Source organism: Pteropus medius, unplaced genomic scaffold (assembly GCF_902729225.1).
Source record: "Pteropus medius unplaced genomic scaffold, Ma_sr-lr_union100, whole genome shotgun sequence".
NCBI lineage: Eukaryota > Metazoa > Chordata > Mammalia > Chiroptera > Pteropodidae > Pteropus > Pteropus medius.
In genome coordinates, this window is record NW_024348533.1 from 2,801,698 (window position 1) to 2,828,468 (window position 26,771).

General features: G+C 39.9%; 1 protein-coding gene across 1 annotated transcript in view; it reads right to left on the reverse strand.

Annotated features, from left to right (window-relative positions):
- The window catches only part of TRRAP (transformation/transcription domain associated protein), a 128,740-nt gene that overhangs the window by 72,805 nt on the left and 29,164 nt on the right, over positions 1-26,771 (reverse strand). The window contains exons 19-30 of the mRNA XM_039880325.1: positions 24,124-24,289; positions 22,252-22,508; positions 20,242-20,442; positions 15,149-15,300; positions 11,096-11,295; positions 9,544-9,761; positions 9,221-9,418; positions 8,315-8,575; positions 7,666-7,827; positions 5,367-5,463; positions 3,861-3,982; positions 3,347-3,517 (exon numbers count right to left, since the gene is read on the reverse strand). Of these exons, the coding sequence (XP_039736259.1) occupies positions 3,347-3,517; positions 3,861-3,982; positions 5,367-5,463; positions 7,666-7,827; positions 8,315-8,575; positions 9,221-9,418; positions 9,544-9,761; positions 11,096-11,295; positions 15,149-15,300; positions 20,242-20,442; positions 22,252-22,508; positions 24,124-24,289 (2,205 nt within the window). The remainder of the gene's footprint in view (positions 1-3,346; positions 3,518-3,860; positions 3,983-5,366; positions 5,464-7,665; positions 7,828-8,314; positions 8,576-9,220; positions 9,419-9,543; positions 9,762-11,095; positions 11,296-15,148; positions 15,301-20,241; positions 20,443-22,251; positions 22,509-24,123; positions 24,290-26,771) is intronic.

Below are 26,771 nucleotides of genomic sequence, written 5' to 3' on the forward strand. Positions count from 1 at the left end.
ACAGCAGTGTTTCTATTACTGAAATAGCCCAACCATCAAACTAGTGGTGAGAATAATTGGCATTTGTTTATGTGCTATACACAGGCTGAATATACCCTGCTACAAGAGAAAACATCCCAAAACACGGCCATTCCAATATCAGGATGTTCGCTAGTGTCCCTCATCACTACTGTCATATTACTGTGTTACTCTGTGTCGCAGCTGCTGAGTTCTGCAGGCACTATGCTAGGACTTGGGGTAGAGAAATGAGTGGGCAGACATCATCCCTCCTCGTGGAGTTCAGGTTCCAGCGAGAACAAGGTAAAATACAGATGCATGCTGTATGGAACCACAGTTACGGTAAGGCTTGTGAAGGGATAACAGGAACCAGGTTTACAGGACTGAGGAGGCCAGGGAGGGCCCTGCTAAGGCACACATGCCAGAAGCACAAGGAAAGGGCACTCCAGGCAGAGAAAAGAAGGGACAAAGTCCCTAAAGCCAGAAACAGAAAGGTGGCCACTATGGCTGAGGATAACAAGCACAAAGGGACCCCAGGGGAAGGGCTGGTGAAGATGAGCATGGCTGCCACCTGGTGAGAGGCTGTGCCGTTAGCACAGATAGGTAGCAATTTCCTTCTGTGCAGAATGAGGGCAATTGTTCTGTGATAGGCTATGTTCTGCCACTAGAGCGTGGAGAGAGATCCTTGAGCCCAAAGCAACTGTGGCCTGACCCAGACATATGATAGTCAGGGTCCCAGCCATGGTGTCCAGCAAAACCCGGCAGATTAGCCCTTGGAGCCTACAACTAAGACCACAACAAGAGCATCCAAATAAATAAGAGAAGTATCTTCACTATCCTACACTGTCTAACTTGTTCTTCAAAACACTGATATTCTACAGGAAGTTAACAAATTGCTTCAAAAAAGACTCCACGGTAAAACAGGCTTGGGGACAGATGGCTTAAATACATCTATACACTTTCTCTGAGGCTTTAATGTAAAACTTCAAGAGGAGAATACAGTAAGCTGTGTTTTTCCCAAACTTACTTAGCCAACAAGCTGTTTTTCATAAAAAACCTACATTTTGCAGGGCCAATGTTCCAAAGAACACACATTGGAAAAACACTAAAACAACACACATTTCTTCAAGAAACAAAGTACACTAAGCTAACAACATTTTACCAGTAAAATTCCTTAAAAGATATCACCAGAATGTATGTTCATGAAACCTGTATCTTATTAGAATAGCTATTTATCCCAAGACATAAAAGCAACAAAATTAAAGGTGCAGAAAATGGCCAACTACATTACCATTCATTCTACTTTTGGCTGTCCCAAAAGAAAAAAAAATGCTAATTGGTATATAAAATTCATTTTTAGTTTGATAAGGAGATATCCAAAACAACTAATCAAAAGAGAGACTTCAAGACCAAATGTCAAGCCATTCAAATTCTATGAAAGGAAAATGTCCAGGGTTGTTTCTATGAATGCCCACCCTGCAGAGTAAGGTGTCTCTGAACATCATGATAAAGGCTTGAGATGTTAGCCTCAAAAGCACATCGTATGAGGAAAAATAGGCTAAGTGAACAGTTCTAAAGGACGTGACTAAATAAGGGCAAATGTGTCCTTGGTCACCACACCTGGCAGAGCACAGTGGGCATGGGATAGGTCAGCAAGACCTGAGTCACAAACACAAAACAGCATCAACACAGGTCCAAGCTGGAGTCAGATGAGATGGCTGGTAGATGAAAATGGCTACAATGAACAGCAGCTTTAATCATTCTTTATCCAAGCACATCAACACTCTCTGCTTTTAGAGGACTTTCAACCACTCAGAAAGCCGCTATAATGCCAGAGAAGAAAAAACAATCCCCTGAAACAAACCAGAAACACAAAGCTCATGCACTTTATTACAGGTAAAGACACTGCTGGCCTTAGTCAGAAACTAGATAGTGAGACAGTTCTCTTCACACTGTTCTAAAAAAATCTAGGTAACAGTGTTTACTGAATGAATTCCAAGCTCACAGCAGACCTGACGGGTTAAATTGAGGAGGGTGGAGACACACAAAAAATGCAAAAAAAACCCCACCAAATTTGTTTCAGGCAAGCATGCAGACACTAAGAGAGGACAGCTGACAGAGGTAAGAGACACTCATTTCAAAAAGGAGACAAATACAAAAATATTAGGACATTGAGAACACACACACAGATCTCGTATCTGAAAGCACCAAGAGTTATATCATGTAAGATAGAGTATATACTCGTGCTCTAATTAGGAGGTGATGCAATTTCACTTACTTTAACCACACTCATGAATGTCTGTATGTGTGTAAACTGGTAGGTAAGTATGTGTATTATGTATATTTGGAAGCTTAAGGGGAAGGAGTCTTCCAATTTGGAAAATTGCTTCCATATAATACATTTCCCAATTTTACTCTACTATTAGGGCATCATTACAATTTTTAGGACCAATCATAATACTATCAATTCCCAGTTAAGTGTTTTGGTCATTGTTCATTTTTCATGTGTCTATAAAGAAACCAGCCTATAAAGAAACCAGCAGGTGAAGTAAAAAGCTGGGAGGTTTTCATACACACGTATATCTACATTCCTTCCACTCTATACCTAAATCTAGCTATCTACTCATTCCTATTGACGGCTAGGGAGAAGGTATATCAAAAAATAAATAACACATCCAGTATCTGAAAATATCTAAATGGCCAAAGGCATGTTTTATAGTAACGTACCCTAAAATCCTAAGTTAACAAGTTGTTTATAAATGTCTAGTATTGAATACATAAGAAAGTTAATAGCAGAACTTCCTTCATCTGCCAACACTTCAAATTTAAACACTGCCAAACTAATATTTTATTTGCATACTGATTTCGTTGATAATTCTAAAAACCTAAAGAACCTCTAGAGTTCTTGCAAGTTTTTCACTGCATCGTCTATAATGGGAACAATCTTGATTGGTCATCAGTGGAGGAATGGTTAAATAAATTATGGCATGTCCATACAATAAAATATTAAGTCACCATAAAATAGAATGAAGAAGCACTTTATGTTCTGACATAAAATGATGGGGCGGTGAATAGAAAAAGTTAAAACCTGTGTGTATATCATGCTTCCTTTTGTGAGAAACGAAATTATATATATATCTTCTATTACAATGTAAAACATCTCTAGAAGGACATGCAGGACACCATTAAAATGGGGTGTCTTCGAGAAGGGGGTAGGGAGTTGGAGGACAGGGAGGGAGGGAGGCTTTTCACAGCATATCCTTTAAATTTTAAACTGTGTAAGTATATTGCTTATTGAACATTTTTTTTCTTGTTTATTACAGAGTACATTTACATGCATTTGGCTTACCATCATCTGATCACAAAATTTATCATTGAAGGAGTTTGGAAAGAGCCTAGTAACTGAAGTCAGACGATTCACAACGTTCAGCGTCAAGCTTCGATAATCCCCCAGCATCATCAACAAAGGTCGCATATGTGTATGGATTTGATCTACTTCTATGGTAGCACCTTCTAAAAACTATTTAAAAAGAAAGTTTACAAATGAAAACAGATAACAAATATACTTTATAGCAGAAGGAAACACATATGCAACTCTAGTAAGTTTTTGTCTTCCCTTGGGAAAACGGAATATTAACCACATATACTTCAGAAGCTGATGAAATGAGAAAGATTAGTCATTACTGTTTAAAATTTGTAAAAGTTCAGTATGACTATAGAAGAGGTAGAGACATCATTACAATCCAGTTTTTATTAACCACAGGCAGACTCCCAGGCACACAGACAAGGTAAACAGAAAGAACTAAGGCGGAATCACACATACCACACACGCGTGCGCACACAGACATATCCCGCTCACTCACCTTTCTCATACAGGCCTCTCCGGCCTCCTGGAGCTCACTATTCGTGGAATTGAGTGCTTTGAAGAGTGCAGCAATGATCTTCTCTCTGGACTGAGGAAGGTAATTGCAGGCAGCAAGCGCATCTTTAGGGAGAAAAATCAATACGATTTCATTATTAACCTGAAAATACATGAACAATTTCTTTGTGTAAAGGCTCTTACAAACCAACAAAAAATATACCTTTTTCCTAGTATCTGGCCTCAGGAAAGACAAAAGAACACATGGTCTTCTTTTGTCTTTCCTGAGGCCAGATTTCACATTACGTAAGAGTGAAATCAACAGCCTGCCAGACAAGCCGTGATAAATCTTACACTCTCCAGCTAGGAGAAAGAGGACCTAAGGGGGAATAAAAGGGATCCCCACTGACACTGCTACCCCCAAGATGTCTTCATATAGGGTGAGCATGGCTGACCTGCGGGCAGACATATGCTGAATTCATGCCGAGGGCACAGCCTTGAATTCGGGTGATGAAAGGAACAGACACACACAGCCTGGCTTCTCTCCACTATCCATGTCTAATCAGGCAGCCTCCTCCCAGCTTACAGGGTTAAAGGCTTTGAAAATACAAATATCCTTAGGAAAGGGGACACATCTCAACCCTATGTTAAAAGATAACATTCTTGCCAGAGTAATGCCCATATTAGCTACCAGGAATGAATGAGAGGCACCCCAAAGAAAAACCCCAAGAGGAAAAGCTCAAAGCTGCCAAAAGCCCCTGCGGCATACCACCCTCACTCTGGCCTGTGATGTCTCAAACAGCCCAGCCCTGTCCTCAGGCCTGGGTACAACAGTCTCTGTCTCTGCTTCTCTGCCACTAATTCAAGGACTCTGGCAATATTTTATTTAGGATATAAATAGCAACAAAGTAAGAGACAAAGTCAACTAAAAAAACTTGTACTGGGTATTTATTTACCAAAAAAGGGCAAGGTAGGTGCGGATGACTGTTCCTAAATACAAGGGTGAGCACTGACTGAGCATTATCCTAAACTTTGCACAATTCCCATGCTAAACACTGATAACTGACATTGTTCATGAAAGCCTTCAGACAGTAGGGTTCTCAAATGCCTCTGAATCATTACAAAGTCTACAAAGGTTGTCATGTATCTACTGTATATATACTTCGATGCAGATGAAAACGGCACTATTTGAATAGTATGGCAACTCCTAAACCAGAATATTAGATTCATAAGAGAATTATAAAGAGTTTACTACAGAGTAAATTCCATAGTTTACTATAGGTAAAAATGATTTAAATCCTAATAATCTGTTGCCATAGCATTATATAGTTTGATAAATATACACATTTTTTAATCCCAACTTAAAAATGACATAAAAATATTTCTGGAAGTGAATAAAAAATTATAATTAAAATTAAAAATATAAAAAGCCAAAAAATGAACAAAAATAGGCCACTGTCCCCTTTCACTTTTGTACCCAGTCATTTGCTTCAGATTTACATTAACTTACTTAATGCTGCAATTCGCAAAGGAACGAGTGACGGAAGGCTTTTATAACAGGGCAACTTGGTTAAAGCTGAATCTTCAGCCTCACACAAATTCAAGAGCTGCAAAAAAATAAAACAATTTAACCTGCTCTTACTGTAAAGACATAATAACCTTGTAAATAACAGAACACAGCAATCTTCCACACACCCCACAACACAATTAACAATTGACAAACTAAACTCAAATCCTAAAGAATTTATCAAACTGTGACTGAGATTTCTTATTCTAAAGCAAACTCAGTCAGAAAGTAAGAAAGTAAATTCTTACTTTCTCACCGACCGATACCACATTTTCTTTACACAAAGCAACTGTCACTTTATCTAACTGCTCATTCCATGATAGTAGACATATATCATCCTCATTTAGAGCTGCTTCCCAGTGCCCTGGGCCAGTGCTCAGCAAACATATGTGCTATCATTCAAATATCTGAGTGGCAATACTTTTTCAAGTACAGAAAAGCATAAGGAAGGAAGTTGAAAGTCAGTGGGAATACTATAACTCAGATTCCAGTGGTTATCCTTCTAGACATTTTTACCATACCTGTATATATTTATGTATCTAGTATATAAAGTATCATAGTGTTTTATTATTTTCCCATTCTATTTATATCCTCAAAAAATGGTATATACCTTTTTTTTTCCTTAAAGGTTTCCACCTAGTAAAAGATTTAGACTAGTAGGAAAGGATATACAGTGAAAAGCACTTCAAATTAGCACACTATTCTATGCCCTTAGGAAACCACCATTAGTAGTTACTTGTACGACCTTCAAAAATACTCTTTTCATATATAAACAGGTGTATGTATGCACACATACAAACATAGACACCTATCTCTATATCTAAGTAGCTATAACATAAAACCAGATTCCAAACGTGACCACACATCAGAACCTCTGGGATACTTTCAGACATTAGGTTCCCAGGTCTGACCCCAAATTTATTGAACCCGAATCTCCAGGGAAAGGATGGACCCAAGAGTCTCTCTTTTTCTAAGATCCTCACAAGTTTTGATGCAGGCACCACACTGATAATCACCTAGAAAACCAGTTTCATTCCCCAAGATATATCACTCAACACTACTGGGTTCTGGTCTGAACTTAGTGAGAAATTTTCCATACAGGTTAAACTACATCTGTCTCTAGAACCACCAGGAGGGAGCTGCTCCCCACACCCACTAGTGGTTCTCCTGGACTCTCAGTCAAGGCTTAGGAGTGATGACTCTTATACAGGGATTATAAAAGGTATACAAGATCAAAGTTGGAACACATGATCCAATGACTCTATGTTCAAGCAAACACATAAGACTTAAAAAGTCCACAGGTAAATTTTCAAAATTGGAAATTCAGAATCAGTGTGGATTGGGATGAACTGGCTTCCTTAGGACATTTGCCTCAATTTACTCTGATAATGCTTCCAAGAGTATGATTCATGTCTTGCAAAAATTTCAAATTGAGACTGATCACCAGAGCATTATTGTATTCTAAGAATTAATGCTTATAATTTGTTTCTAAAGTTTAATTTGTTTGTCACTGTCTAGCATCACCATATATTGGAATATTTACAGTGACAAATACTTAGAAGATGCCACCTGCCATCTTATATTGGGTCGAAGAGCAAGTCAAGTCCACTAAGCAAGTAGAGCACCCGGCAAGACAGTGCGGTGATTAGGACCCAGGCTCTAAAGCAACCTAAGGTCTACAGGTCCCCTGCTGGAGGCCTTCAGAGTATAACGAACCCTCAGGCTCAGTTTCTGCATCTGCAAAATGAGAATACTCAGTGTCCACACTTCTTGGGTGCTGTCAGAGCTACAGAGGGGCATTCATGTGAATTAAGTTCCCGACAGGCATGCGTGGCACATATAAGTGATTAATAAATTCAATAAGCTGGCACTTGCTCTGTGCCAGTTGTGGGCACCAGCTGATGGAACAGCAATTAAAGTTGATGGCACAATGTTATCTCGATTATGACTTTAAGGCCCTGAAGAGCAAGGTCCCCTATAGAGCACTGACACTGTTGTTCGAAGGACTTGGGAAACATGCACACTTTGTTGAACATCTGCAGTCACCACTCCCAGGTGTACTTTCTCCCCACACCCAGGTGTACCATACCTGTGTGGAGTGCCATCCCAGGCTCGGACTCGGTGCCTGTGGCCACCGCCCGGGCCTTCTCTGAATGCTGCCTGACCGGTCTTCACGCACAAAGACAGGTTACCAGACACACGTCACCATCATCCACCCCACGCCGCACCGCCACCCCCCTACCTCTGTGTAGAACACCTTATGCTCCACCACGTTAAGATCCATTGTGAAGAGCCTGGGTTGCAATGTAGTACAGAACGTGTTCCCCTCCATCAGGCCAATCTGCGCGTTGGCAGGCTGGTGTCTGAGCAAGTGCTTCTTAGGTGGGACCATATCCTGGAGGACCTAGGATAGGCAAGGAGGAAGCAACACTAAGCAGCTGTCCCTTGAAAAGCAAATACCTCTCATCACAACAGCTGAAAACAATTACCAATTTGAAAACCATAAAAGACGAAAAGTTATTATGGATGTCTCTTAGGGGAGGAAGGATGTGTTTCATGTGCTAAAACTGGGCTGTGGATATCTGATGCATTTAATTCCTAAGGCTCCAGAGTAAGCTCTCTTAAAACGAAAAAGAACAAAACTATCAGATTGTGCTCTACCGATGCAGAAAACCAGCCTTCTATTCTCTTAACATTGAAAATTACCAATATAGCCATCAATATAAGCACATTGCTTTTTGTATATCTGAGGTCAAAAACAGCATGCATAATAGCACCCTGTGAAGTGGACACACAATTATAAATACGTATCATCTACAACTCGAATTTGAAGGAAAAAAGTCTCAAAAGTTTTGTTCAAATTATCCTGGTTCCAGTGACAGAAATCTCACCTCTTTATGGGGTTCCATTATCACTGTCACACTTTTTCCAGTGACCTGGGCCAATACTTGCAGTGAATGCATAGCCTGTTTTCTCACAGTGGAATTTGGAGAGGTGACTTCTCGAACCAAGTCATGTGTCACATGGTGAAAAGACTTTTCCTGAGCTGCCACGATCTCTTCCACCCTCTCCTCATCTTTTAAAGGTGTCGCACACCTCATCAGAAGCTGCTCCAGGGTGGTCTTGGCCATGGCAACTGCCCCATTGGAAACCTGCAGGCCAGGAATTCATTAGGTCCAAAGAGGGGTGATGCTGCCCACGGCACCCACAGCTCCTACACAACCTGCATGCCATAAACACTGTCACCAGGGGGTCTGTACCACTAATGTCACGCCAGTTAATTTAACAAGACTACTTCATAACCTCTACTTGGTACTTCAGTAGCTAAACCACCTTCTATACATAATTCCTGTTGTCATTCATAAGAGAAAATGTAGATGCAGACACGGTCCCCATATTTACCAGTCAAGCAAGCTGCCAAATGCCCACCATATTCTATTTGCTTGAGTTACATCTGCACATAGGTTCACAAGGAATGCAGCTTCTGTAGGAACGTTTGCAGCACATGCACTGCTGAGCCTTATGACAAGACTGAGTAGTGGTGCTCCCCATCACAGACACAGGTGCACTGCTAGTTCTCTGGCCTCTCTGACTGTTCCTTATCAAGCCAGGTAGGAATCTGATGCCCAGAGGAGGCCAAGAGGGGTTTTCATCTATCCTTTTATTAAAGATGGTGTAATGAAACTGAAGCTTCTAGGACAGCAAATTTGCAAAACTGTCTCACACTAACTATTCTCCAGGCAAATCAGCTTCTTGAAATAGCTTGGTTATTAGCTTTGGTACTTCCCATCACCTACCTCTCCAGTCAAGTCCATCATGACAAAGAGAAGCGCTTTGAGGAACGTCTGCTGGTTCTGGAGAACCCAAGTGAGAGGCAGCCGCTCCATGAGAAACTTAATGGACACCACACCCCCCAGCTTTGCATACCAGGCCTGTTCATAACAACACGCGCACAAGCGTTCCACAATGTAAGAAAACAGAGGCAGCTGGCAGGCCTGGAGAGAAAAACAAACACACAACCATAATGTGTTACTGCAATTCTTAAACTACTAGTTTCTAGAACAACTACTCTTTGCCACAAACACCCCCAAAACAAAAGACACCCTCAATCTTTCCTTACCCTCTCCTTTGAGCCCAAGATGATACTTGCAACATCAAATATCACAGCAAGGGCCACCTCCCCAATCTTGCAAAGTTCCTTTTCTTCATATGCCATACAAATAGCTATTGCATCAATAAGAACCAAGGGATCCATTCCTTTCGACCCATTTTCTTCACTGTGAAACATGGCTGTGCTGGGCTGGCTGCCCACCTGGTAGCAAGGCAGCAAGAAAGGACCTAGAGGGGACAGAGAGAGTGTGAGACAGGAGAGTATATGCACACCAACATTCTTGTCTCTCAAACTGCAAAACTACTTCATTTTTTTCTTTGAGGTTAGGAACTCAATAAAAGCCAGTGCTAGTACTTTAGACCAACTTCTGTTAAATTGTCATTATGTTAAGTGGTCTGAGTCACATTAAGGCTATTTTTCTGAATGTTTTCCATTATACACTGTATTACTTTTAGATTTCTCAATCGTAACCCAAAAACATATTCACTGAAAATGAGAACCACAATCAAGTATCTTCCTTTTTAAAAATTCATGGGGAAAAAAAAATCATGAACTAGGCCAAGGGGCAGAGCACTGGAATGACTATGGGTTACTCTCTGGATAGTCCTGACACACAAACAATAAAAGGCAACAACTATGACACCCAACACACACAGAGAACAACCTGCCAGCAACTATTAATTAATGCCTCGCAGGTACCCAGCACCAGAAAGATGGGAGTTATCAAGAAACTCACAGATATGCTGGGAAGTTAATGTTAATACAGAGGTAACACACAGAAACAACCTAAGTGTGAAACTGGATGGTACTGACTGTTCTCGCCAAAAAGAGTTAGAAAGGGGAAAGTTCTATGTATTCTGCAAGGCTCAGAGAAAGCTTTTTGGGGATTATGACGGTGGAGGACGTTGAGGAAACACACGAGAGCAGTGCTACTGCTTTGGCCACTGACGATGCTGGTCTGGCAGATGTTTCAAACATTTGGAGTTTACTTAAAAATGTTTCAGAAACGTATAGCACCAGGCAGTGCCGTGACATTCTGTCTCTTACAAAAGCACCAGTCTGCAATGGATTAGAAATAAAACCAGAGACAGACAAAATTGGTCTTTCACCACCCAGGGCCTGACAATGCCTGTAGCAGAGGCGGGTGACCTTCCTAGGAGAAGAGATAAGCACTGCGAAGGGGACCTTGAGGAGGTGGCTAAAGAACAGAGAGGAGGTGACAGAGCAGAGAGGTGATGTTGGAAAACTACAAGTGTGACTACAAACTGTCCGTTTTACACCCTGAGCACCCAAGAGTATTCGGCCCCCTTTATCATGAAAAACAAAAGAGCCAAAAAATATCGAGTGTATTTCATAGATAACACTTGGTAACAATTTTCATAATACAGTACCCTTCACTGAAATACCAATTACCTATTCAACATAATTAGGTGGAAAATTAGAAAACAAAGGCCAAAACCCAATCAGCCAAACTCAACTTCTTTGAAACGCCACAAGGTCCTAACCAAGTTTTTGAAGCTCCCTACAAAAGTCAAACAACCACTTCCTCTGCTCCACTCACCGCACTGCTGGGCAACAGCCACCATCGTGTAGTGGCGAATCAAGCTGGCTACAAAGGGCAGGGCACTGGGCCGGAGATCTTTAATAACAGCAGACATGAACGCCCCTGTCAGAGCCTGCTCAAACGTCTTCCGAGCTGGAGTGTCTTGTGCTTTGTAGCGATGTGATATGATGACATTAGGTATGGTCTTTTCTGTAAAGCTGAAAGACAAAATGAAATCATCACAACACTGAGGTCTTCAGTTGATGATTCCACTATTATTTATTTTCAACCTGCCCACTTTCCTCGTTCAAATAGGCCTGAGTGAGTTAATTTATCTTCTTTAATTTCAGCAATACCTGGAATCAAACATGATGGGTTTCATCGTGAACATTTATAACCAATGGTTCAAGAGACACCAAATATGCTCTACCTGATGTGAGCAAAGTCAATGAATCAGAGGTAAATTATAAAATGACAGCCAATTCAGTATCTTTACAATTTTTTATTTTAAGTTGATGTTTAATTTTGATCTTTTATAGTTGAGTAAGCCAAATTCTAAGAAGTAACTCCATCAATGATCAAATAGGGATGAAAATGCTGTTACTTAAAGGCAGCTATACATCCATTATACATTGAACACTGTGCCACAGGTACAGAATCAAACAGGGCTATGGATCTCATTGATAAAGCATGTGTAACCAAATATATGAGATTAACTAAAACACAAGAAGGGCAAGTCAGGAAAACACATATCAAACACAAAGATAAAAATCATCATCAATATTTTAAAAATTTCTAGTTTCTTTGAAACTTGAACAGCTCCATATAACAGAAAGTTCTTTCTATGACAAAAAATTGCCTCTAATTTTTCTGACTCTCTGGTTCTGCCTCTGAAGCTAATAAAATACATGGAGACCTCTCATTCCCACATGCAACATCTTTAGATAGTAAAGAGAGGTCAGGCTACCCCCCACTCCACACTTGAGTCTTCTCGGGTCTTCTCGGCTCTTCTCCGCTCTTCTCCAGTCATGGCAATGCTCCTTATAGGCCACTGTGGTCAAGGTGCCCAAAACAGACATTTGAGTCCCAGGATCCCTCTAATCTGCTCTTCTCCAATGTTCCCAACAACCCAGTAAGTGGCGCATTTGGCTTAAAGCCAAGAAAATCTGCAGTCAAAGCCAGATCCTTTCATCCACATCAAGCAAAATCTAAAGTCTTCATCCAGCTCCCGAGAGGCCCTATTCAGCCCTGTCCCACCCACCTCTCCCATGAGCATGAGAAGCCCAGCATCACTGGTCCCCTGCTGTGCCCGCCCATCAGGAGGCCTCTGAGCTTGTGTTCTCCAAAGTTCCTCTGGAGGTTCTCACAATTTTCTCCCTCAAACTGCACCGTGATCACTGTTCATTGTCACCTACTCTGAGAGAACTTCTCTGACCACTCTATTTTTCAAATTGCCCTTTTCACACCCTATTCCCTTAACTTGATATATTTAATAGCACCTTATCACTACCTGAAATATTATACATTTGTTTCTTTCTGCTTGTTGTCTTGTCCCCCACTAGAATGTAATTAGTTCCTTAAAGCTGGCATGCAGTCTTGGACACAAATCAGAGGGTACTCAAGCTATGAGATCAGAAAAAAGAAATGCAGAGACGGAGAAAGCACTGTCTTCATAATAAATGGATCCTGGATATCCAGAAGGCAAAAAAATAAAAGCAGACGCCCTACTCCACACCATTCACGAGAATCAATTTTAAAGAGGTTAAAGATCAAAATGTAAAAAAGAAAAAATCAAAATGTGAAGGACAAACTATACAGCTCTTAAAAGAGTATCTTCATGACTAGGATGTAGCAGGAAAACGATTTCTTACAAATGATATAAAAAACACTGCAAAAGGAAAAATATATCAATTCGACCACAGTAAAATCATGAACTTTTGTTCATCAATAATTTCAAACTGAAAGACTTAGAAACAATGACACTCCAGTATCACTGGGCACACCCAGCAGAGAAACCTTAGCCCCTGCTCATTTAAGGACCCCTCTTCCCTCCCACAAGAGATAGTGATTCCAAGGCAGGGGGAGAGAAGGCACAAGGTAGGCCTGAAATGTCTTGTTGAGCTAGAAAGGAAGTACTCCATGGGGACATGTCAAAATAACACAGAAGTCAGCCTGCAGGGGCTCTCACTGACTAAATCTGGACAATCTGGCCATCCAAGTAATGGATTGTTATCTATCAAATAAGAATCCATGAGCCTATACTGCTATACACAAATATTAAAGGAGAAAGAAAAGCTCTTCCTTACTTTACAAAAAAGGGAAACTGGAGGTAGAAACTGGAGGTATATCCATACAATGGAATACTACCCAGGAATAAAAAGGAGCAAATGACTGACAAACCATCCATCATAAATGAGTCTCAAAAGCACTGTACCAGTTTAGAGAAGCCAGACACAAGAGACCACACATTGTATGGTTCCATCCACATTAAATATTACATATCCAGAAAAGGCAGATTTACAAAGACAGGAAGTAGATTAATGGTTGCCTGGGACTAGGAATGGAGATTAACCGTAAACAGGCAATGAAGGATGTTACTAGGGAGATAAAAATGTTCTAAATCTGATTTATATTTGCAACGCTCTCTAAGTTCCTAAGAAATCATTAAATTGTACACTTGAAGTAGATGGATTTTGGATAAAAGTATACCTCAATAAAGTTGTTAAAAAGAAAGAAAACCACCATTTTATAATCATCATATCAATACTAGAATCAGGGAAGAATCATCAATAAATACTGTAACCAGCAGATAAAACTTCAGTGAGAAACAAAATCTTTACATTGTTTCAACCTATCTCCCCACCAATTATTTATAAATTACAAATAGTAAAAGAACCTGACAATGAAGACAGGACTGACAACATTCTCGCCAATGGGACAAGCCACAATCAAACAGTCCCTGATGTGACTTCTGGGGGGTTTCTACTAGACATGCATAGTCTGAATAGAATCATGAAGACACAAATCCACACTAGGGATATTCTACAAAGTAACTGGTCTGTATTTTCCAAAAATATCAATATTAAAAAAAAAGAAAAACCAAATAATTATTCTATTTTTCTATGAATTTATCTACTTCATTGAAATTTTCTAATTTATTGAGCAAAGTAGTTGCTTGTAACTGCTTTTTTAATGTTAAAAACATCGGGAGTGCCAATGCCTTTTTATTTATGATACTGGTTATCTGTGCCTTTTCCTCTTCCCTCTGAGAAAGAAAAGAAACTCTGCTCTCTTCTTTACCCTTGCCAGGGGCTTTTCCATTTTATTACTCATTCAAATAATCAACTTTTGGATTTACTGAACCATTCTATTGTATGTTCTTCTCTTTTATTTCTTCTGATCTTTATTTTCCTATATTTTTCTCATTTTTAAAACAAGTATTTAGCTCAATTTTTGACACTGTTCTAATGATTATTTACAGCTTTACTGAAGAATAATTTATATGCCATAGAATTCACTCATTTTAATTACAAAGTTCATGAGTTTCAGTTAAATTTACACAGTTGTGCAACCATCGCCACAATCCAATTTTATAACGTCACCCCCAAAAGTCAATTCCCTCTCCCACCCCTAGGGCAACCATTGATGACAACCTTTCATTGTAAAAGAAAAAATACAAATATCACATGACAAATACTTAGAGAAAGAAAATATCACTATGGACAGGAAAAACAAAAGATCCACTGAATGCGTATCATGTAACAGGTGCTGTGGATAATGGTGAGCGAAAGGGACAGAAAAGGGCATGACCCTTGGTTCTCAAAACTTCCGAGCTAGTAAGGAGGCAATAACAAAGGCAGATCATGACTGAGATAAATTCTAATTCTCAAGCACCCAAGTTCTCCGTTCCTTTTTCTCTAAAAGCCAAGAGCAACATTACTAGGCAAATAACATCATTTTCCTGACTTGAACAAATATGCTCATAACATTAAGAAATCTGGGAGGTCCTCTTTATCCCTAATTCCTGAAACAAGATAGAACCAATCACAGAGAATTAAATTACCAACATACTTAGGGTGTGCAAGGAGCTGGTAGAGAGCATGTTTATTGTCCTCTAGGCTCATCATTGCCACCAGGAAGCACTTGATCACTTCCCACGCCTGCCGACGGTAGTAGGGCTCAGTGTTGGCACTTTTTAGGCAGTCCAGAGCGGTTTCAATGGCCTACAACAAAGAACACAAACACAATAGTTTGTACTGAATTACATGATTTTGACAAGCTTTCACTGAAAGCATCTGCAGTACCCAAAAGAATCTTAACCTTGAAGTATTTTCTCTTGAAGTGAGCACAGCGGGCCCACTCAGGCTAACAGGTATTCACCACACAAAACTTCCCGCCTAAAGGCAGTGGAAGTATGAAATAAGGAACTGCACGATTCAAATTAAAATATAAAATGGAGTTTGCTAATTTTGTCTTAAATAGCCAATGGGAGATTCCAGAAATTAAGTGAGCTCAGAAGGCCCCTTGTGGCGGATTTGCTGGATTAAACTAGATACTAAATCATCAACACACTTACCAAGGTCTTCGTGAGAATAATGAACTTTCTACAGACCACAGACTTTCCTGTGTCAAAGTTCAAAACTAAAAGATGGTTTCCTTAAGCTTTTATTAAATTCCTTCTTTAAAAGAAGAAAAAGTTTATGTCACTTTTTCAGAAAACCTACATAGCTGCATACGCAATTTATCCTTTTCATTTCAATGAGGTTGACCAGGAAGGCAGGGGAGGCACAATCACACAAAAAGATAATGTGAACCCTTTAAGAGCTAAGATATTAACCTTAATGATAATTATGTACATATGTATCAAAGAACTAATGTGTCAAAAGATTAAAGATTTATCCAGGCTCTGTGTGAAGAGCCAGAGAGAGAACCGACAGGAACAGAGGCCCTTGCCCTCCAGACCCGGCCAGGGGATGCGGCATACATGGCCACGCAAGTGTGACACGGCTCCTCCCCACCTTACCCCAGCTGCACGTCTGAGTCCTTCTAGGGCATGGCAGAGCTGTCGTTTCTCCTACTGCCTCTAATCTAGCCAGCAATAGGTAATAAATCATATGGCGACAATTCTTAAAATTTTATTTTTAAGAATCAATGTAACCTATGAGCCAATCACCTGCGAAAAAGAATAAAAGACTATAAAGTATACCAAAAGCGAGACTGTTTTCATGGAAATTCACTAGCAATCGACCTGGCCACCCTGTTCGTTCCCTTCGCTTAGTCAATTCCTTCAGCTCCGCAGGGTGAGCTGCGGCCCGAGGACGCTGCTGCCGGAAAGGAGCATCACCAGCACCGTGAAGTCTCCATAAGGCTGTGGAAGCATATCTTCAAAATCTGGTTTCTCTCATGCTTTAGATGCTTTGAGGAAAAACAAGTTCTAAAGGGGTTTTCTTGCTCTGCTTCGTCTATGCAAAGGTCAACTAAAAGTCAGATGCCTTAGTTTTCACTACTAATACCAACCTTGCTATTGACGGAGCTGAAGCAAACAGAATCCTAACTTAATGAAACTGCTTAATATGTGAGAACAGGCTACAAACACAAGATGTTCACTATAACACGTAAAGACAAAAAGAATTTTAGTTGTCGGTATTCTCTTAAGATAAAAGTAGTGTTTATTTGGCAAATATTTTGATAAACGTTTGAGTGAGAGGCTGAGATTACACCTCACCCCTGAGGTTTAGAGGGGGCAACACTGATCCAAGGGGTAGGGCCAGGGAGGGTTGGCATCTGCTTGATGAAGTGGGGGGACAGGTGGACTGACAGATGATAGAAAACAATTCCTGAGTGACATTTACCCATAAAAAGTACCCTTCTTACCAAATGTTTAGTAAAGTCTAGTTTAAAAAAAAAAAAATCACAGAATTAAAAGGATAATACATCACAATCAAGTGGGTTCATTCCAGGTATGCAAGGATGGTTCGACATCTGCAAATCAATGTGATACATATCAGCATTTTGATTAAAAAAAAAAAAAAAAACTCAATAAAAATGGGTATAGAAGTACCTCAACACAAGAAAGGCCATATATGACAAACCCTCAGCTAAGATCATATTCAAAAGTGAAAAATTGAAAGCTTTTCCTCTAAGATCAAGAACAAGACAAAGATGCCCGCTCTCACCACTGCTATTCAAAATAGTACTGGAAGTCTTACAGCAATCAGGCAAGAAAAGGAAATAAAAGGCATCCAAATTGGGAAGAAATAACACTGCCACTATTTGCAGATGATTATATATACGAAAACCCTAAAGACGCCACAAAAAACTATTAGAAATAAATACAGTAAAGTTGCAGGATATAAATTAATATACAAAAATCTGTGGCATTCCTATATACTAATAACAAAATGTCAGAGAAATGAGGATAATCCCATTTACAACCAAAACAACAAAAAAGAACAAAATACCTAGAAATAAGCTTAAAGGAAATAAAGGACCTATACTCTGAAAACTATAAGACATTGTTGAAAGAAACTGAAGACAAAGAACAAAGATAGTGCATGTTCATGGATTGGAAGAATTAACATTGTTAAAAATGGCCATATTACCCTAAAGCAATATAGAGATTTAATGCACTCCCCAAATACCAATGGCATTTTTCACAGACTTAGAACAAAAAATCCTAAATTTGTAATGGAACCACAAAAGATCCCAAATACTCAAAGCAATGCTGAAAAAAAAAACAAAGCCAGATATATCTTACTCCCTGACTTCAAACTATATTAAAATGCTACACCGTATGGTATTGACAGAAAAACAGACATACAGACCAATGGAACAGACTTGAAAGCTCACAAATAAACCCACACATATATGGACAACTAATTTTCAACAAAGGTGCCAAAAACATACAATGGAGAAAGGAAAGTCTGTTCAACAAATGGTGTTGGGAAAACTGGAGTCACATGCAAAAGAATGAAACTAGACTGCTGACACCACACATAAAAATTAAGTCAAAAATAATTAACTCAAAATGGATTAAAGACTTGACTATAAGACCTCAAACAATAAAATACATAGAAGAATACCCAGGCATTAAACTTACAGACCTTGGTCTCAGAGGGGTTTTGTGAACTTGACCCAAAGGCAAAGGAAGTAAAAACAAAAATAAATGAATAAGACTACATCAAACTAAAAAGCTTCTGTCCAGCAAAAGAAACCACTGACAAAACAGAAAGGCAACCAACCAAATGGGCGAAGATATTTACAAACAATACCTCTGAAAAGGGGCTAATATCCAAAAAACTAAACTCATACAACTCAATTAAAAAAAAAAAAAATCTAATTAAAAAATGGGCAGAGGACCTGAACACTTTTCCAAAGAAGATATACAGATGGCCAACAGATATATGAAAAAAATGCTCAACATCACAAGTAATAAGGGAAATACAAATCAAAACCACAATGAAATATCACCTGTTAGAATTTATTATAAGACAAGAAATAACAAGTGCTGGAGAGGATGTGGAGAAAAAGGAACCCTCATACACTGCTGGTGGGAATGTAAACTGATACAGCCACTATGGAAAACAGTATGGAGGTTCCTCAAAAAACTAAGAATAGAGCTACCATATGACCCAGAATCCCTCTTCTGGGTATCTATCTGAAACACTTGAAAACACTTATTCATAAAGATATATGCACCCCAATGTTCATAACAGCATTATTCACAATAGCCAAGACATGGAAACAACCTAAGTGTCCTCCGACAGATGAATGGATAAAGGATATGTGGTTCATATAATGGAATACTACTCAGCCATAAAAAAGATAAAATATTGCCATTTGTGACAACATGGATGGATCTTGAGAGTATCATGCTAAACGGAATAAGTCAGATGGAAAATCATATGATTTCACTCATATGTATAAAACAAAAAGCAATGAATGAACAAACAGTAAAACAAACTCATAGATACAGACAAGAGAATGTTGGTTACCAGCGGGGAGATGGGTGGAGGGAAGACAAGGAAGGTAAAAGGGTTCAAATGCATGGTGAGGGAAGGAGACTAGACTTCAGGTGGTAAGCACACATTAGAACACACAGACGTACTATAAAGTTGTATACCTAAAATTTAGATAACATTATTAACCAATGTTATCGCAATAAATTTAACAAAAAATGACAGAACTCAGTATGTGGGTAAATTTCTTATACAGAAAGGTAAACATGCCGAGTTCTACAACATGAGGCAACAGAACAGGGTTAGCCTGAGCGAAGGGAGGGCTTTGAGTCATTCCAGGTCATAGAATGCTGGTTTAAGACCAGATCTGTGAGGAGCTTGGGAACCCCAGCTGACAATGGCTTACTGAAACGGCCGAGTCACTCAAAACACACAAAATGTCACTATAATACCCTTTTAAAAGTACCCAATATACAACAACTAGAAAATGTTATGAAAAGACATGGTAACAAAGGCTATAAGGTGGAGAAAAGGCTGGTTGTACAATAAGGAGGAAAAGTCTAAATGCAACCATGTAGATTACAATTAAGTAGAATAACGCGTGTGACAAAGGACTCAGGAGGGTCAATATGGTGAAGAGGGAAGCTTTCTATAAGAATAAAGCAAAAGTAGTTGCAGGACACTGCATGATGTTGGGGACAGTTTGTTCGATTTGGGGGGGTATTTTTTTTTTTTAAGTACAGCTGACATTTATGTTTTTTTACATTTTTTTACACAACGTAAACGAGTTCTAAAGGGCATGTGAAGAGAAACCAAAGAGCTTCCTGCAGTTGGCTGAGGAGCCAGGAAAGACAGCGGGAGCTGTTTGGACAGACAGAGGAGAGGAGAAAACCAGGTACAGACTGACGGGGATGAGAGACGAGAACGGAACTGGTTTCTAAATGACACTGAAGTAAAGCCCACTGGGCATCAAAACAGACTAAGTTCCAGGGCCAAATGCCCCCTCCTGCTCCCTCAGGAAAGATGGAACTCAAGGTTCCAAAGTCTCAAGGACAGCACCCCTCTGGCAATATGAAAGCCCCCTTGCCCATCAAGCTGGCCCCTCCCAGAAAAGTATGTTTTATTCAAATTTTCAAATAGAAATTAACTTTCCTAAGATGAAATTTATAGTATCTTTAGGAAGCTCCCAGAGACTTCCAAATTTACCTTCTCCATTGGGAGCTGAAGAGATGCTTTACAATCGGAAAACTCCACTGTAATACTGGGGCCTTGAACTTCGGTCACAACGTAGTGCAGCTTCTGGGATTCCTTTAACATCTTCCTGTTACTGCCACCAAATTTACCCAGTACCCGATAGGCCACATGAGAAATGCTGTCAGCAGGATTGCGTAAAGTGCGCCACAAAGCCTAAAAATCAACATGTTTTCATTAAAATCCTTTCAAGGTAATGCATCCACATGGTTCAGAAATCAAAAATTATAAGAGACCACACAGTGAAAATTCTTCCTTCCATCTCTGTCCCCCAAACACACAAGTTCCCCTTGGCAGAAACCAATGTCATTAGTCTTGTAGTAACGTACATTAGTAACATTTTTATAAAACTGCATGCATACATATGTGTTCTTTCATGCTCCTAATATACAAATGGCAGCATATTACAAATACTAGAAGACCTCAAAAGGAAAAAATAAGCAATATATTGTTTTGGCATTTTTACAAAATGGAATCAGGAGCTGAAAGGAGAGAAAAGCAACTCACTGGTAAAGTTCTCATTCTGGAGTTAGATGGTGAGTCCTCAGGTTTTTACTTCTATTAGTAGGTTTTTACTCTATTAGTAAACTTATAAACATGATCCAGAAATTACCACCTACATTTCAAATCTCACATTAGAAAGGATGACAAAGAGGGAAAATATGGATCATGTAGGGACCCGCATTATGGGAATAAATGTGTACCTTGTACTTACAATTAGTAAAAGGAACACGAGTACTCAACTATTCCCAAAAACTCAATTTTCCCACATTTTCTTAGTAAAATTATCATGTCTTGAAAATTACCATAGCTATTTAAGTCTATTTTCTTAAGTCACCTTCTGTAACAATGCCCAATATTAGTGTCTAGTAACAGTCAACAGAAAATCTTGGTACTTTTTTCTAAAACAAAATTCCAATTTCCCCCACATTTCTATAGGTCCGAAGAAGCTTGCCCTTAACAACTACTGGGAGGTGCTGTCCAAACCCCCTCGCCTCCAACCCCTGCACCTGGCCTACCCAATCCTCACGTATCTTCAGAAGGGACTCTGGCTCAACTCCCCAGAAGGGGGCAGCACCGGAATGAGCACTTCACATTTCACAGTGCTCACACATCACAGTGCTCACACATGGATGTGGACACAGCTGGCTGATAGGGCTGGAGAGAGACAGCTTGTGATGTGACACCTGTCTCATGGATGGGTTACTATGCCTCCAAAACCAAGTAGCAGCCTGGAACCTGTCTCGCCCTAGGGCTGTCTGCCCCATGGAATGGCAGGAGGCCTGAGAACCCCTCCCTGCTGCCTACCCACACTTAGGTCAGGTCTTCCAAGCTGCCGTTTCCGATCTACTGTGTCCAGAGACTCCTGTCCTTTAGGAATTCCTGAGTCTCCATCACAGAAAGCTAGCAAGTTGACCCCTGCTTGAGGTCAAAAACACTAAAGGGGCATGTGAGTAACAGGCAGCCTAAACCTCTAATGATTACCTACCATCCTACAAATCAGTAACAGCGGCAAAACATGAAGGAAAAACCTGATATCTGACATATGAATTCTACTGAACAAAAAATATAAAATGTTTCAAAGAGCTATATCTTCCTCCTTAGGAATCTGCATCTCTTTTCTGTGTAACTTAAGATCTTCTGTAGATAATGGATCTCCCTGAAAGCAAGAGCAGCCACAACACCTGCCTTTTTATTTTTTAAGTCATCAACTTCATGAAAACATAACACTTGTGAAAGCCCTCTGAAAAAGGGGGCAATATTGCAAAACAAACATCCACCCAATACTTACAGTATTTCTTCATATCTCTTCACAAAGTAAGTTGAAAGCCACACCACTTCATCCAGCAGAGCACCCCGCCCACTGAGCAAGAGAGAGCTCATCTCTAGCCTAAAATCCTCAGTAAAAACTAGTTACGTGAGCACCTGACGCCCTCTGCTGGCGCCGATGAGAACCGAACTCACCTGCATGAGCTCTGCGCGGACTGGCTGAATGTGGTCGTACAGGAAATCGGGCTGCAGATTGTCCACGCACAACTCTAGAGTCCTCAGGCCCTGGCTGACCAGTGTCTGAGAGCCATTGAGGGCAGACACCAGGGGATCCATCAACATGGGTAGATAGGGCAAGAGAGAGCTCAGCCGTACAGGCACCGTGAGACACAGCTCCACAAAGAGGTCCTTCATATGCTGCTTATGCAGGCCGCTCTGCAGCATGTTCAACCCTAACAACGGGATGTAAGGCCGTCAGAAGGGGAAGGTACCTCCTGGACACAAGCCAAAGTTAACTGTACAAAATAACTAGTATACCTCTTATTGTAAACATCAACGTGAGGACAGGAAGATCGACCGTGCCTTATAACCTGCCTTCACTAAATCTGTTCTGTAACTGCATCTATGATCCCCACTCCTGTATGCTGTATTTCTCATGACAATAGACGGCTGCCTATAATCATAATATTATGCCCTGTAATATAAATAGTATACTTCAATCTTTTAAAAATTGTGTTATACTATTAATAAGCCCAATCTAAAGACACTTTATGATATGATGTGTTCATCTCGAGTTTGAGGTTTACAATCTCACATCTTTTTTCAAGTTTCTAGACCAGTTGATGTCTATACCCTAAAATAAACATTTTTCTAAAACTCTACTTTTGTTTTTGTTTTTTATAGAGAAACCTTCTCCTCACTCTTCATGAGGGTGACCAGGTATTCACTGAGCTCCTTCCAAGCTGAGACGAGTCAGATCAGGACCAACTCACAGAGCACTTACAGACGAGCCAAAAAGAAAAGCACACAGCAGTGGACCCAACACATGGTGGGTCCCAGGTAATACAGGCCAAAGAGAGCTCAGGAAAGAGGAGTCATCAGGGAAGGCATCACACAGCAGGAGGACAACGTGAGGGAAAGGTTAAGTTCCCAGAAGGGGACCCACCTGAACAAAACTAGGTGGGAGATGAGCTTGGGGACAGGAGAGAGCACACAGGAGACCAGCGTGATCAGAGCAGAGGTTCAGGCTAAGGAATGACTGGAGATGGGGTTAAACCCGGACAATGGAGCCTGATTATGGGCCATCTTAAGCACTCTGCCCAGTAGACTTATGGCCACGCTACATTCAATATATCCAAATATTTCCCAGTTGTCTCCAGGATGTACTATATTGCAAATGGCTTCTCTTTAAAGAATTTGCAAAAATACAGACGATTAAATTCCTTGCCAAGATGCCAAGAGCTCACTCTTAACCCTCCCCTCCCCCCGAAGAAAAGAGTCCTACAATAGTGTTTCTAATCACTTCACACCCATAAACATTCAATAGACTCAAGATCCCCCTTCACTCTGTATCTTGAAAGCATAGCTAAGTATACAGGCATTATAGGATTCTGGTTGTGCAAATTAGCAACTAAACAAAAACAAACTTTTAAGCCAGCTTTCTAACTTGCTTTTTCCCTTCTTGGTCCAATTCTCTTTCAAATCGAAGGATTCCTGATCTCACAAAACCATTAGAAACAACTTTCTTGCTAGACTTGCTTACCAAATGCTATAAAAATAATATAAAAACTGGGGTAACTAAAACCTTCCAACTCTAACTCAACTCTGAGTAGGAAAGGAGAGCCCAGCCCTGAACAGGGGGCTTCCCTTCAAAGTCTCACTGCCATTAAAGAGAGCGGGACATGGGGACAGGCACGCACACTCTCTCTCTCTCTCAGGGGGACATGCACATATATCCCCACTCACCATGACCTTCACTGGGTGCAGAGGATGAACCCCAGCAACCAAGGGCAGCCAGACTCAGGCACACAAACAAGACTAAAAAGCAAACAAAATCATTGCTCTGACCTTGCAGGAGGTTTGGAAGGAGAGGCAAAAATTCCTGATACAGGAGATCATGGCTACCTCCCCCAATGGAGCGGAACAGGGCCCGAAGCAACAGGAAGTAGTTATAGGGCTCTTTGGCAGTCTGTGCGAGTTCCATTGAGCTGTTCACAATCTTGTGCAAGTGGGGCTGCAGTGGGAGAGAAGGCAGGTTAGGAGGCTCTACGTGAGAAGGATCTACGCCCTCCAGAATTGTGCTAAACGTCCACTGCAACCAGACAGAAATGGAAGATAAATTTATTACAAAAGGTAAAACGAAACAAGAACTTTCCGACTTTTGACTCATATTAATTTCTCTTAAAATATGTATGTTGGTTTCCACCAGTTTGCTTCTGAGAGAAACATTTAATACGTTCCTATCTTACTATGTGCTTATATGATGTTGAAAAGATGACACTGAAGCAGATACTAAGTCTGCCAGCTCTGCAGTTCTTACAAATACAGCCATTCCTTCATAAGACCAAATAAACAAGATGAATGTAGCCTATTTCCTATAACAATTTAAATACAAAAAGTAACCTAAAGGAATGAAACTCCACTATCAATAAAATATGATATATGCAAAAGCCTCAAAAGACATTTAAGATTATAAGGTTTTGGAAGTTTTGGTCGAAAAAAGATATTTCTTTAATAAAAAGCACTTTATTAGCTTATAATGACATTTTAAACCAGACTAGCTTTTTATCTTATACTTCAAATCCTGGTTCTGACATTGACAGGTTTAAGATGTCATTTTTTTGCAGGTGTATTTAAAGTATTTAGAGTACATAAACTGTTGGTATAGTCATTGATATAGTTCCAAACTTATTATTGTATATGGCATGATATACTTATTCTGCAGAATAAATCACTGTATATCTTTTCTCTTGACAAAAAGTTCTATGAATTTGTTGTCTGAATATTTTTCTTGAATATATGACCATTAGGTTTCACTGTTTTTGTTGTTCTATACAGATGTATCTAATATTGGTACAAACTGATTTCAGACACCAAGTTATGTGGACATCAATTACACTTAAATACTTTTTATTTTTAAAAAGTTAAGTATGTTCCTTTCATATTAACACTAAGTAATTTTAGGGTTATTAATAACTGATTACTGTATAACTGAAAAAAGCTGAGGAAACCATCACATAAAAGCAGATTCTGTTGCTTTTTATCACCTTCTGTACTTTATTAAAAAAAAGGATCTTGTTTACATCTTCGAAATCTCCCTCATGTGAAACATCTCTCTTCAAACTCAACTGGTGATAATATTCAATTTTCTATAGGAATTAAAGTATTTTACCATAAATGGAAATAAATGTTTATAAGGTTTTTGTTCTGTCATCTGCCACTTTTAATGGGTGATATAACCAAGAGTAGGTTTTTAGCCATTTTCTAGAATCAAATAACTGATGGATCAAATTTTATAGGATCAGTCACCTATAAAAACATAGGAGACACAGTCCTTCAACACAATCATAATTAAGAAACACAAAATGGTTAAAATATTTAATTTAAAGTAGACAAAATAAATAGCCCTGAAATGGAAAGTTTATGTACTGCCACAGAGACTATGGACACACAGAAGAAACAAAGTTAAGGAGGAAGACGGCTGACATAGCTCATCAGATTTGAGAGGTAACTAAAGACATTTTTTTCCTTCTATATCCTTCCACATCACTCAATTTTTAAAATAAGGACGATGTTCTCCTAATTTCACCTATTTAATCCAAAAAAGGAATTGAATTTTTTAAAAAATTAGTGGTGGGAACACTAAACCCACTGCCTACTGTAAGAGTTCTGAAGTTTCCATTTTAAATTAGCAGATAAATTGAGCTCTGCTTAGAAATACATGAAATGTTTTTCACACTTCGCCCTTATTTGTTGCAAATACTTTCTTATTTATTAATTAAAAAGTAAAAATAGGGAATGACATCAGAAACATGGCAGGGTGAGAAACGTCCACAGATTTCTCCCCTTGAAGCCACAATAAGCTGAACATATAAAACCCAACAAAAAAATACCCAGCACGTCTGAGTGTGGGATCTGCACATAAGAGCTACCATAGTCAGAACCCTAGATGTCGGGTGGTGGACTGGGAGAAATAAAGAAGCTACCTCTTGCAGCCGCCAGAGCCCCCCACAGGAGGGAAGAGAGAGGAGGAGTGGCGAGTTCCCTGAAGAGCCCTGCCTGGAAAAGCAGTGAGCTCTCCATGGCTGGCAGCAAGGCCCAGTCATCAGGGCACAAAGCAGAGAAGCAGGGACGGCAGAGAAACAACAGCTGATTTTTAGCAGCCACAGTTACAAAACCGAGGCTGAGCCACAGCTTCCAACCCCAAACCCAGAGGGCCCCTCTCACATATCCTCTGAGACTGAACAACACAGAGCCCCAGGGGAAACTGTCGCTAATACTGACAGGTAATGAGATCGAGAATAGTGAGCACGATTAAACATCTATAAGAAAAAAAAAAGGATTAAGGCTTTATACAAAGAAGGGATCCAAGAGGCTTAGAGACCACCTACTAGAAACCAAAAGAAAAATGCCTTCTTTGCAACATACTAAACAGAGACCTTTATATAATAAATCTTCTTTCTGGGGGGGCGGGGAGCAGAATACACTTCCATTAA